This window comes from Lytechinus variegatus, chromosome 5 (assembly GCF_018143015.1).
Source record: "Lytechinus variegatus isolate NC3 chromosome 5, Lvar_3.0, whole genome shotgun sequence".
In the NCBI taxonomy this organism is placed as follows: Eukaryota; Metazoa; Echinodermata; class Echinoidea; order Temnopleuroida; family Toxopneustidae; genus Lytechinus; species Lytechinus variegatus.
Window position 1 is genome coordinate 23,875,019 of NC_054744.1, and position 13,993 is coordinate 23,889,011.

The 13,993-nt window shown below is 37.5% G+C and overlaps 1 protein-coding gene across 1 annotated transcript; it reads left to right on the forward strand.

Moving 5' to 3' along the window:
• Positions 1 to 346: 346 nt before the first annotated feature.
• On the forward strand, positions 347 to 12,830 carry LOC121415774 (T-complex protein 1 subunit alpha-like). Its single transcript, XM_041609103.1, has 12 exons — positions 347 to 562; positions 2,288 to 2,373; positions 3,459 to 3,587; positions 4,112 to 4,209; positions 5,313 to 5,423; positions 6,442 to 6,623; positions 7,905 to 8,031; positions 8,961 to 9,136; positions 10,006 to 10,129; positions 11,151 to 11,343; positions 11,829 to 11,992; positions 12,456 to 12,830. The coding sequence occupies exons 1-12, from the start codon at positions 493 to 495 to the stop codon at positions 12,682 to 12,684; spliced, it is 1,689 nt and encodes a 562-aa protein (XP_041465037.1). The 5' UTR covers positions 347 to 492; the 3' UTR covers positions 12,685 to 12,830.
• The last annotated feature ends 1,163 nt before the right edge of the window (positions 12,831 to 13,993 follow it).

Sequence of the window (13,993 nt, forward strand, 5' to 3'; positions counted from 1 at the left end):
AGACTGATCATTCAAAGATACAAAAGTCTAGCTGTTTCCCTTGTAGTACAGACGAGGTGCAAATGATTTCGACACTCTCGGCTTTAACCTGACAATTATCTTGAAATAAGTTATTAAAACACCTAAAATATTTCTTGTATAGTATTAATGAATTAATCTTATGATGATGATGACTGGCATGTCATAGAAAGAGTAAATTAATCACCATTTTACGATAACCTAGTAATACGCTTTTGAAAGAGCAGTTCTTTGATATCACTATCATTTATAGTACGTTGCTCATGTGCTGTAAACCGCCATCAACGACCAAATATATACAGAAGCATGCACGCTTTCAGAGCATAATTTTCTCTATGGGAAATTGTGCAGCAGATCGATCCTAGGCCTAATCGAAATCGTGCATGGAAACGAACCCGGTAACGTTGGATCTACTGCCGAAAAAGTACAGTAATTTATTCGTCGTTGAATGAACAGTAATATAAAGCTTCTATCATGTCTACCCTAAAACCGTTGACTGTCAGTGGGGAGAGGACATCGGGAGATACAGTGAGGACACAAAATGGTGAGTTTTATATAATTGACATGGATTGAAATTGCAATCGACATGATCGAGACAAGTCAACTGATGACATGATTGACACACATGAAACAATGAAGCTGAGGATGTAGTAAACATGCATGGGGCAAAGGAAATGATTTCCCAGTTGATTATGACACCTTGAAATTGATAAGAAAAAGCACAGAGCCTGGGAAAGATAGAGACAAAACTGTAGAAAAGAAGAAGAAAACATAACACGATCATGTCTTCATCATGATAAAGTTGAAGGCGGCCCCTCCACTCGAGGGTTCATTTGATTTACATGCCGCCGCACACAGAAAGAAGTTGTGTGTTGTGGACACCGGAAGTGGGGTCACAGCATGCGCGACCCACACTAGTTAGAAATCCACTGCCAAACACCATGAACACGGTTCATGGTCATTATGGTGCGAGTTTAGTTCATTGAATGAGTGACTAACTAGTGCAAGGCCAATATGGAGACTCTCCAATAATATATCGGAGATAATCTCCCATATTGGACACTTGCTTTGCAAAAGAACAAAAGAAACAACACCAACAAAAGCATAATTTTTTCCTCCTAAAATTTTGTCTCACTGATGTCAGGAGCCCATTTGTTTTGTGTGTGGATGACAGCAAAAATCCTTATCAAAACAAAAGTAGACAGTGAAAAGGGGTAATTTTTTCATGAGGAATCTGCCTATATTTTTATTTGCCGCTAAGCTACATGTATTCCTTTTGCAGCAAATGTAATCAAAGGAAATTGGTCTCACAAACTGCAGACTGTCTCTGAAAATGGATACCCAAATTCTTTACAACAGTCTCCCATATTGGCCGTGGTACCTCGTAATACGTGTGAGTGGCGGCAACAAGACATTGTCAAAAACAATATGAGTCAAAACTGTCAAACGCGAACATTGCCAAAGAAGTATAATCTAATCATAAGAAATTCTGGCAGTATGCAAAATACAAGACAAAAGTAAAGAGTGGAATACCACCACTCTACCAGGATGGAACTGGAAGTAGTAAAGTATTGACAGAATCAGATGTAGGGAAATCAAATGCACTATTGAAACATTTTTTTCTTTTTTTTCTAGTGTCTTTACTATAGGTCCTGATGGACCTCTCCCATCTGTTAAGCATCATGATGTTCATATTCTACACACAATTGTTATTACTGAAGAGTGTTTATTAAAGAAATTAGAGAGTTTGAATATATCGAAATCACCAGGGCCAGATGGGTTTCATCCCCGTTTAATGCGTGAACTGGCACATGTTTGTGCAAAAAATTTAAGCATTATTTACGCAAACTCTCTTGGATGAGGCTTAGTACCAAATGTGTGGAAAAAGCCAATATCAGTGCCATATTCAAAAGGGTGATTGTATACTCCCTTCAAACTACAGACCAATAAGTCTTACATGTATTGTATGTCATGGAGTCTATCCTGAGTGAGGGATGAAATATACATCTAAGAGCACACAGTGACAAATCGTCCATAGACTGTGTACATGTACAACGGATAGATCGTCTCCGCACAGCGATTCAGAGACCGCTGATTGGTCAATCGCGCAGATCACGTCATAAGTACGTGGTCGCCAAAATAATTCCTTCGGACTTGGTAGACTTACTAGACTAGGTTTAATTGATGATGTTTTTTTTTAGATATAATTGTGTGTGTATATGGGAATTACATCACTTTAATATGGGTATTTTTTCTTTTCCCTTAACAGTAATGGCTGCTGCTGCAATAGCCAACATCGTCAAAAGCTCTCTTGGTCCAGTAGGATTGGATAAAATGTTGGTTGATGACGTGGGGGTAAGTTGTACAATACATTCCTGGAATTATTTTTCTCTGGAAGAGTTCCTTTTGGGACAGCCACCCACCCAAATGAAAAAAAACAAAAACAGTATGGGTTCAAATGTTGTATTTACTTGGGTTAGGGCTAGGGGAGGCTGTCGCAAAAGGAACTCTTTCCGTTTATAGTTAAAAAGGTGTTGGATGAGATGCACAGTTAAATCCTGTAGCCATCAAAATATTGTACAACCACACAGTTGTACACAGTTTTAGCATGATTTAAAAGAAATTAACTTGTTATTCTTGTCAAATGGTGGAATCACAGTTTATAAAACTCTTCTTTTACACACATTGAAGTTTTATAGTTTCATTTTCTTCAAGTTCAATAGTCTTATTTTTTAAAATAAAAATCAAAACAAAACTTGTTTACTATGGCATTTTATTAGACATGTTGATACATGTATGTCCTCAAGATTATTATAGTGAGCAAAGCCATACCTAATTTAAATCATTTACCAAACCCATCATTTATCTAGTTACAGCTAGCTGTTTAATTGCCAAACCCAATAGGCCTACTGCACATAAACATATCATTTATTAAATTATTTTAACCCTTTATCAACATTTTTTTTTATTTCAAGCTATATAAGAAGGTTTAAGAAGTTATTCAAGTTTAGAAGTGAAAGCTGATTTAAAGATCTTCAAAGATCTTTCAAAGTTCTATCTGTACATTTGTGTCTATGGTACCATGCAAATTCTGCAAATTCCTCACCACCAACTACTGCCACTATATTAGTCACCAATCACCTTCATAAACATCACCACCACCACTTCTACCACCATCATCATCCTACATGTACCTCAGCAGATCTTCATCATTACTTTCAACACCATCACCACCAACATTACAAATGCAACCACCACCATCAATATCATCACCATTGCTAGTCTGCTACCACCACATCTACCATCATCAATATCATCACCAGCAACAACATCACCACAACCACCGCCACCAACATTCCCCCTGCACCACTACCATCACCACCACGACCAATAATTTTCATCAACGCCATTGTCATTATCTTTATTTTGTGATTTGACAGGATGTAACAGTAACTAATGATGGTGCGACCATCCTCAAACTTCTTGAAGTAGAACATCCAGCTGCTAAGATTTTGGTAGAACTTGCTGATCTCCAGGACCAAGAAGTTGGAGATGGAACAACATCAGTGGTAAGTAGAGTTAAAATTCATGAAAAAAATCCATGAAAATTTTATTGTTGGAAATTGAAATCTGAAAAAGAAATACACCCCTGTTCCTCGAAAATTTGTTTTGCCTAATTGATCATGAGTGCTGCAGCCACTGTGCAGCACCAGATCAACGTTGCTCTTTTCCATAAAACTGTGTTCTATTCCGATTAAACCATGACTGGGTGTGGCCGGTTGAGGGGGGGGATGCTTTGCAAGAATTGCGAACAAGTACAGAGCACATGCATTTGTAACTTGCATATTGTTTGTGCTAAAACTCAACTCCATCTGGAATCGGCTGCAAAACTAAAAAGTTATTAATTTGAATCAACCTAAAAACATATCGTCTTGCACTTCCTTCAAAACTGGGTCATCAGATTATGAGGGGTCATTGCTCTACCAAACAAGCTAGCCATTATCCTCTAAGTATATTTTTATTTCTTTTCCAATCTATTATATTTGTATTTCTACTGTACATGTATTAAATTTTATTTCTACACATTACACAGGTCATTATTGCAGCTGAACTTCTAAAGATGGCTGATGAGCTTGTCAAACAGAAGATTCACCCTACAACAATCATAAGTGGATACAGATTAGCGTGCAAGTAAGTCACTAGAGGGCGGGCTTCAAAAACCTGGGTCTTATCTTTCATAAACTTATCAATTACTCAAGAAAGTCGAGAAAGAGAATATGTAAAAAAAGGATAATTTAGGGGAAAAAATTAGTTCTACTACCTCAGTTACAAAACTAATTTTCATCAGTAAAAATTTCTATTATAAATTGGATTAGGCTAATCATATGAAATAGTTTTCAAACCTTTTAACTCTTATCACAAATTTGTTGTAACCAGTATTTTGCAACAAGTCCTGTCATTTGACACTTGATAAATTTCAGAAATTTTTCTCAGACCGGTTATCTTTTTATACTCTTCATGATATCAAAACTGTAGCCATATTTATAAAAGTGGATAAATCATGGACTATGCCACATGAAAGACAAAGTCACTTTCGTAAAAGTTACTGAAATTGTAAGGCAATGGAAATTTATCTATTAAATTAGAGTTCATGGTTTGTATTGCTATCGTGGTGGTTGTTATTTTACTTGACGTGCTTGTTAAGCGACCAAAGGACCAATGGCTTCATGTCCCCTCCCTTCATTAACCGGGTGGGTGTTTCTTCAATCTGTTTGAAAGTTAAGAGCGACTTTAAGAACGACTGGTGATCCTTGTGGCCTTGTATACACAAAAATGTTCATTGGCGATGGTTTAACACGAAAGAAAGGTTCAACAGTTGTTCTTAAAGTATAACTTAATACGAACAGCTTTATGAAATGACACCCTGGTAAGGTGAATAGATGCATTACCAAAGGGCATTAGCTCCCTGACTAGTTAGGTTTAATACCATGGTTGCGGGATCACAAACCAGCCAAGGAAAGTAATTTTATTTTTATTTTCAGAGGCTACTTTTCCCTACCTACATGTACTGCCTAAATTTGCAATATTTGATAAGCATTAATACTGCAGTGAATCAGCATTTTCTGAGGCCCTTTTTATTGCTCTTTTTTATTTGCTTTCTTGGGCATTTCGTAGGCGAAATCGCACTGAGTTACCTTGTACATTTTTCTCTGCTATGACCTGAGCTATCGCACCTTACTTGACCCCCAGGGCTGATCATCCATTTTAATCTTTTATTTCTTGTTGGTTTACAGGGAAGCATGTCGATACATCCAGGAACACTTAACAATAAGCACAGATGATTTAGGCAAGGAGAGCATCATCAATGCTGCAAAGACATCAATGTCGTCAAAGCTTATAGGAAGGTATGTTTTGAACTGTGTAGTATTTCAAGTAATGGTTAAAAGATAAATGAGTCCCTCCTACGTCTCCAACATGATTGCACCCTGTGTTCCACCATGCAGCGTCAGATCTTTAGAACAACATCTCCTACACGTTCCCCGTCATTCAACTCAATCCTGGCAAAAGATCCTTTGGCGTAGCAGTTCCAACACTGTGGCATTTACTCCTTCTGTACATCCGCCAGGCTTTTTCACGACAGTCCTTTAAATCTTTACTTAAAACTTGCCTGTTTCTTTCCTAAATCCTTGTATCATTTATATAACAATGTTAGAATAATTCCATATATCGCTAGTTTATCTGATTTTACAGTAATTAATAAATATTTACATATCCTCATTGACAAATGTCTTATGTTTAACTTTGATTTAATTATGCTTGGTATTCTTACACTGTAAAGCACAGAGAGAGAGCTTTTTCTATTATGCGTTTAATAAATAATCGTAATTATTATTATTATAAATGAATGTAGTTCCAGTAAACATACTGATTTCATGAGAAAGTCCATGCAAGTGGTAAAACCAAGGACAAATTTCACTACTAATCATGGATCTAAATCTGGTACAGTTACATAGACTGAACTTCATGAAATCGTGAAATCTTTGCTGAGAAAATGATCATACTGAAGATTGACAACACAGATAAGCACATGTGGGACAGTGTATTATTGATGTCATTGATAGGAAAAGGACCCTACATCATGCTAGAATGTGATGCTTATTTTACTCATTTTTCAGCAATTGCTCAAGTTCATCCACATTCCTTTGGCACATACATATATTTCTTTATTTATAAATACATGTACATACAGACACTTGGATGGACATTTTATTGGACTCTGAACATTATACTCATGTTGAAATCCTTACCACAATTTACTTTTATCTTTAATGATCAGAACACTTTCATACAATTTGGAATGACAGGAAAAACCTTGCCAAAGCTTAGATTAAATCTAATCACCATAATTTTGGTTATTTTCAGGGATCCAGAGTTCTGGTCAGAGATGATCTACGAGGCTGCTCAGGCCGTCAAGACCACAGATGCGAAGGGCGCCATCAAGTGTCCCATCAAGGCTATCAATCTCCTAAAGGCTCATGGGAAGAGTTCGAAAGAAACTGTCCTTGTTCCAGGATATGCTCTTAACTGTACTGTAGCATCACAAGGTAAGCTAATCTTTATCTTGTGTGCAAACCTGATTAATGTTAACTAGGGGCAGCGGGCAACATACTTTGATTAGGAGTTGGGGCAAGTTGGTGTAATGTTTATCATTACTTTCTTGATGCAGAAAGTAGGGCATTATGTACAGTTTATTTCCAATTGATCTAACGCCAATTCATCTGATTACCAACTCATCTACTATCATTTGGTCTATCATCAGAGCTGCCAAGTAGTACGATTTTTCCGTATTTCATACGGAAATCAATTTAAAATACGGCAGTACGCTTTTTCATGATAAAATACGGGAAAAAACAAATTAGAGAAGAAAAGTATTCTGTGTGTTGCTGCCCTCTATGTTCAATGAGTTATGCTTTCATCAAGGCTTTCCGATTAGAATTTTCGAATCCTGGCGAATCAATGCGGGTGCTGTGCGGGTGACAAGTTCCGAGCGCACGCACGTAGTTTACAAGCGCAAAGCAGCGGCTCAAATCGCGATATTTTGCGACTGGTAAATACGTCTGTAAGGATGATGACGTCATCCAAGATGGCAACTTACGTTGACTGACGGAAGGATCGAAGATGACGATGTTTCGATCATAATTTGAAACGAATTAGCCGTAACTGCGGTCTAAGGTACGATATTTCTGAATTTCATACATTTTTCCGTAAATATGGATGCAATTTCTTTTTCATAATGTGATATTTTATGATTTTATGTGCAAAAAACGATCGGAAAAAAACCAGGTTACCGTCGAATGTTAGATCTAACGTTACTGCTAATACGTTGTCTGTACGTACGGGCCTCCAAATTCTTCAGTCTATGTATTGGTGAGTCAGCCAACGCAGTTCAGCGGAACAACCAAAATCTAGACTGAAGCTTTCGGTCTCGTGTGCGACGGTGTGGGGCGCAAAATAATGTAAGAAGTGATCGAACTTTGCCATTATGCATGCATATTTATCTCATGGTAAAAATACAGATTTTTTGGTCAAAATACTGATTTTGGGGGATAAGAATACTGAAAATGCAAAATACAACTTGGCAGCTCTGTATCATCATTTCGTCTACAATCTACATGGTCTGATAACCTGTTCTGTTCATACGGTGAGTCACACAGTACAAATTGACCCTTACATCCATTGCACCCCTTTTATAATTGTCATGTAGTACAATTTATAGAAGAAACAAATATCTTTAATGTCACAGAGTATCAGTAAATGCAAACACATTTTATCTACATGATCTGAAATGTTGAAATATGTAATTTTTGTATCCCCCCCCCCGATAGCAATGACCAAGAGAATTACAGGTGCGAAGATTGCATGTCTAGACTTCAGCCTTCAGAAGACCAAGATGCATCTAGGTGTCCATGTCATCGTAGACGACCCTGAGAAACTTGATGCCATCCGTCAAAGGTGGGTGCAAAATAAGACTGGATGTTTATGAAGTTGCAAATACCGGTAGACCTTTTGCACTTGATGTCATAATATCATAGCGCCCAGCCTCAGATGATGTAGGAATATGCGTAAACGGAGTATTTATAGATGCGCCAGCTGCAGATCACCAACACATGCAAGGCAATGACTTCAGCCTCTAAGGTGGTGGCGTGATGACATCAATGCATAAGGTCTATCCAAGGGTAATGTAGTTGCCGGAGGGCAGGCCTTGGTCTTGTTTAGAAGATATGTTACAATAAAAAAGTAGCAAGTATTAGAAGCTAGGGAAAAGACTATTTGTTTTGAATATAATTTTCTTTGTCTTTGCCTTTGCAACTTCCTTGAATGAACTATAAACTGTCCTGATTTCCTCCAGATGGCAAACAGAATGTTGATTCAAGCATTTATCTGAAGTGTGATCATGGTGGACTGTGTGTCCGAATCAGCATGTTGTGTTCACATGTATGTAAGGCAAGAGCACAACGGTACACCATACATTTACAGTACTGGGGCCCGTTGCAGAAAGAGTTGCAACCAAACACATCTCTAAAAATTACTTGATTTTCAACCAATCAACAGCGCGCATTTTGGACTTGCGATTGATTTTTTGACTTGCGTTTAAACGCAACTCTTTCTGCAACGGGCCCCAGGGGTAATGATTGTACAAAACTGTGATGCTAGATTCAAGCTAGTTTTGCTCTGTTATATATAACAAAAATACTGATGAATCCATAAATTCATAAAAATAAAGATCCATGCTTATCTACTGGCGTTTAGTAAGAATTATGAATGCAAACAATATCATAATACCGCTGAATTCATAGCAAGTTTTAGGCTTGCAAAAGTTTATCCTCTGTAAAACAAAAAAAATTGAGATGAACGTATTGATGATCCTGGTAACTTTTCAGAGAGTCTGACATCACCAAGGAGAGGATTCAGAAAATCTTGGATACTGGGGCCAATGTGATTCTGACCACCGGTGGTATTGATGATCTCTGTCTCAAGTACTTCGTAGAAGCCGGAGCGATGGCTGTAAGGAGGTGCAAGAAACAGGACCTGAAGAGGATTGCTAAGTCAACGGGAGGTAAGAAACGTTGTTAAAGGGGAAGTTCCCTTTGTCGAAAGTTGTTTTTGATAAAAGCAGGATAAATTTGAGAAACATAAGAATCCTTTAAAGAATAACAGAATTTTTTACTCAGTGAGGTCACAGACGAGCAGCTACTCCCCATGTTGTGTGATATAAACGTCATTACCCATTCTATGAAAAGAATATATCTATTCATCATGTTCCATTGAAATCTTGAAATTTATGGAATTTATTCAAGCCGGCATTAAGGAAAAAATATCAAAAATTATGAATAAAAATGTAGGATTTTTTGGGGGTAAATGTGTGTGATAATTCCTTATGATCTTATGAATTTCATCCATACATTTCGAGAGTATTAAAAGTAAATCAAGAATAGTAGGAAATATTTCACTTCCAGCAGTAATGATCAACAGTTATAACAAATGAAAACAAAAGGGCTTTGATTTTTAAGGTATCTTAGCATGAAAGTAGAAATGATGTTCCATTTTTTTTTTTTTACCTTTTAGGGGCTGTTATTATTCTTTACAGTACCTTGGAGCAATTGCTAAATTTTGGAGGCCATTTCTTCCATTTAAAAGGCTACATTCTTGCTCAACTAGCAGTTATGCCGTAAAAAGCATTTCTCATTTATCTGCTGTATTTAAAAAAAAATATTTTCAAAACTTTCTTGCATATTGCTTGTGCCAGATATTTGGCAACTTTAGACAGGATGATCGCCCCAAATCCTTCAATAATGCAAGTTTTAGGGCTGCTTATGGCTTCATGAGGTTGAAACTTGTCTTCGCCCTTACTTATTTCCTACTTATCAATGCAGTAAAATCAACTTTCCTAATGACGTTATATTTTGTTGTTTATTTGCCATGTAGCGCAATTAATAGTCACCTTGGCTAACTTAGAAGGTGAAGAAACATTTGAAGCTAGTATGCTGGGACAGGCTGAGGAGGTTGTCCAGGAGCGTGTCTCAGATGATGAACTTATCCTCATCAAGGGGTAAGTTGACATTTCTGTAATTAGAAATTGTGCAATTCCAAATCAATTAAGCCTAAAATAGTAATTTTTGAAGGTTTCCATGGCAATGAAGAAGATACCACTACACATAAATTGACAAGAATCTTTCCTAGGATACTGATAAAATGTAAAGTGAAGTGAAATGATAGAATTACTCTAGAGAGGAGGTTCAGACTTTAGAGCATACATTTTGCCATCAACTGCTTGTGGTCTAGTGGTAAAGTGACCGGCCAAATCTGTTTGCCTACTGACATTGTGGCATGTGTTTCACCCTTGATGGCTAATGTTAAAATGATTTTTCAGTTATAAATTGATAAACAAAGCATTTATTCCATTGAAATTGATGTGATGGTAGTGAATTTTAATGATTAATAAGCAGAAACTTGTCGCGAGATTCGCTTGTTCTGGTGAATTTAATGGTGGTTGGGCATAATAAAGAATTCGATCAAATCAAGATTGTGTATGTCCTCTCGCCTATTTCTTTTTGTTACATGAACATCTCTGTCCTTTTTATAGGCGTTGCAATCTACATGTACATGTAGTATTAGTGATTCTGCTACATGTGAAGCCTTCCGGCCGAAATTTGCAAATATGGTCGAAATTTTGAACTCAGGCTGAAGGAAAGTTTAAGAAATTTTAATCTGTCTTTTCACCATTCTTTTATCAAGGTGCTCCCTATTTCCTGTCTTCCAGTGTTTCTCCTCTAAAAAACTAGTGCATTATTGTTCAAATATTCAATCCGCGAGGCCATTATCCAATTCAAATGTGCAAAATAGATAAAGCATGCAATAAGCAGTGCAATTCAACACACATTAATTCTTGTGATAAAGAGCTACATGCAATTTCATTGATCAAAATGATTTTTTTTTTTTTTACTGAATGCATTGTTGTTGTCATGGACAGTGGTTTGTATTTTCTTTAATAATGGTATTAGATTTTTTCTTGGAAATAGCATTCATCAGCATGAATATTGTATGATTTTTTTCTAAACTGTATTACACAGGCCCAAGGTCAGGAGTGCAGCATCCATGATCCTGCGTGGAGCCAACGACAACCAATGTGATGAGATGGAGCGATCTGTCCACGACGCCCTCTGTGTGGTCAAGCGTGTCATCGAAAGCAGGTCTGTGGTCGTTGGAGGAGGAGCCGTGGAATCCGCACTCTCCATTTACTTGGAGAATCTAGCAACCTCGTTGGTAAGTTGATGGGGAGAAGTCAGGTATGAGGGGGATGACTTAAAGGCAGATCATTTGTGTTTTCATTGGGGATTAACACCATTTGGACATAAATCACCAAGAGTAGAACAAGATTTATGACCAGCAGACGTTATTTAATGCTACTGAATATTGCCCTATGGTGAAGTTATCATCTCACTTTTCCCCAACCTGACAGCCCAGGCTAAGCAGGCTTTGCAGGAGAATATCTCGATGGTAGAGTGAGTTTGCTTTCCCCTAAAGATATCTCTGTAAAGGTATTTCCAAGGCTTTTCATAAAGTCTAGGGTTAGCAAATACTCTCTCCCCATGGAATATGATGCTCATCTGACTTTAAAGTCCTGTTTAAGTATGTCCTTGTCATCTTCAGGAGAATGAAGAGGAGGGCGGTGTGATGTGCATTGCTCTCTCAACAGTTCAACCCTGTTGACCAAATACCGCTATATTCACTTATGCTTTCCTCTGCAGAGTTCACGTGAGCAGTTGGCCATCGCAGAGTTTGCCAACTCCCTTCTGGTCATTCCCAAGACCCTTGCAGTCAACGCTGCAAAGGACTCTGTTGATCTGGTGGCTAAGCTCAGGGCGTACCATAACACATCGCAGCTTCAGGCCGATCACTCTCATCTTAAGTGGTAAGAGACTTGTAGTTTATTATCCTTATTCTTTCCAAGATGAGGTCATTAATGCAAGAATATTAGTACTTTTTTTAAGTAGTCTTTTATTAACATTTTCCTTGAATTATTCATAGTTTAATGAGCAGATCTGTTCATGATTAACCAAATTTTTGGTCTTCTCATACAGGTTGTTATTCAATACAAGTAGTCAATAAATTAAGAGGTTTGAAAAATATAGATATCCAACCCACTATACACGTATCTGTTTTCTAGTTCATTTGAAAATTTATAATGCTCTCAAATGGTCATGATTTGACAGTTCAAGAGAAGGCAAGCAAGATGGAGAAAAAATTGGGGTTGGAAGTACAAAATACTGATTATTTTGTGGAATTGTTACGTTTAGTATCATATTGGTTGAGAGTAAATGTTCCCAGGTTTCATGCTTCAGTTTGTTGAACAATTTCTATTTTTGTGTTCTTAGGGTTGGTCTGGACCTGGTTGAAGGAATCGTGCGAGACAACAGAGCCTTTGGTGTTCTGGAACCTGCCATTTGCAAGATCAAATGTCTGAAGTTTGCCACCGAGGCCGCCATCACGATCCTGCGTATCGACGACCTCATCAAGCTCGCACCCGAAGAACCACCCCAGGGTGGCCCAGGAGGAGGTCACCCGGGCATGGGTGGCATGCCAGGTGGTATGGGTATGATGTAACCTCTGACCTCTTAGCTGATGTTCATTTCGGGGATGCCCCTTTTCAGGCTATAGTCTGAATTCAGACAAGCAACTTACTAGGGAATATATGCTACTGCACAGGAAAGTTCCTAAGGATGCAAAATACTACAATAGGATTCCACGGAAGAAAAACAGATCATCCAAATAGATTTCCCACCACACATGTGGCACCAATACTATTTTCCATTTTTCGCATTGTCGTGGCTTTACTTAAACTAATACTTAGAACAAGGCAACACAAATCCTGTTTACCTTGTGACTGGGAAAGATTTCCTTTTATACAATAGCTGTATGTGGAAGCTCAACTGAATTCTATTGAAGTATTTATTGTCCTCAAAGACCTTGTTTGCTGTATCATAAATTCCCTACATTTATGCCATAGAAAGCATTCAGTGTGCAAAAAATGGCTCATTCTAGCTGATTTTCAGGCATTTGTATCAATACGAAGTGGCATCCCTGAGAGTTGACCTTTGACTCTATTTGAGTGAATGGTTATCTTCTCTGTATTTATTGCAATGAGTGGCATGTGGTCCCTTTGTTTTACAACCATCTCCAGGATCCCTTTCACAAAACTTGTTAACATAAAAAATGGCATATGATTGGCCTGCAGCAAAGTTGTGATGGAAATGAAGCATTTGCTATCGATAACAATTTTTGTGCAATGGGACAGAGATTTGGAAGGAGGCAGTTTTATATTGTGCAAGATATTTCTTAATTTAAGTCATTGCTTTTAACCTTTGATGGTGCTGTTTCATTCTTTGCAATCACATCCAAGTTTCTTGTTGAGATTGAAGAATGGTTGAAATAACATCATTATTGGTTCAAAATGTGAGATTTATTGCTAACCTTGCAAAGAATATTTGATAAGTTTTATGATATGCCTAATGGTAGGTTTAAAAGAATGAATGCCTTTTCTATTAAATAGTAAATTGAATGTGGTGTCAAAATCTAGAATTTGTCCTGGACATTATAATTTGGGATATATTAACACAAGGGGAGCATTTCACAAACAAATAGTCATTTTCACTGACATTTGTTATAAGCTACTGAAATGCTTGTGTCTGATTGGCCAAGAGGAAATTTTTCAGTAAATATTACAGACAACAGTCATGAAACATTCCCTCTCTGAAAGCAGATTGGTGCCTAATCCCATTTTCGTTACAAGGAGCATGCTTTCAGAGAAAGTGGTCGAAAGAAAATTAAGTAGCCACTTGTGCTTGGAATTTTTGCCCCTTATTTGATCGATCCTGTGGCAACATCCCTTATCCTTGATTCTGTGACAGAATAG

Coding starts and splice junctions, on each gene's coding strand:
- LOC121415774 (XM_041609103.1), top strand. CDS start 493: ATGTCTACCCTAAAACCGTTGACTGTCAGTGGGGAGAGGACATCGGGA. Junction 4,210..5,312: donor GGATACAGATTAGCGTGCAA/GTAAGTCACTAG, acceptor GTTGGTTTACAG/GGAAGCATGTCGATACATCC. Junction 10,130..11,150: donor GAACTTATCCTCATCAAGGG/GTAAGTTGACAT, acceptor TGTATTACACAG/GCCCAAGGTCAGGAGTGCAG.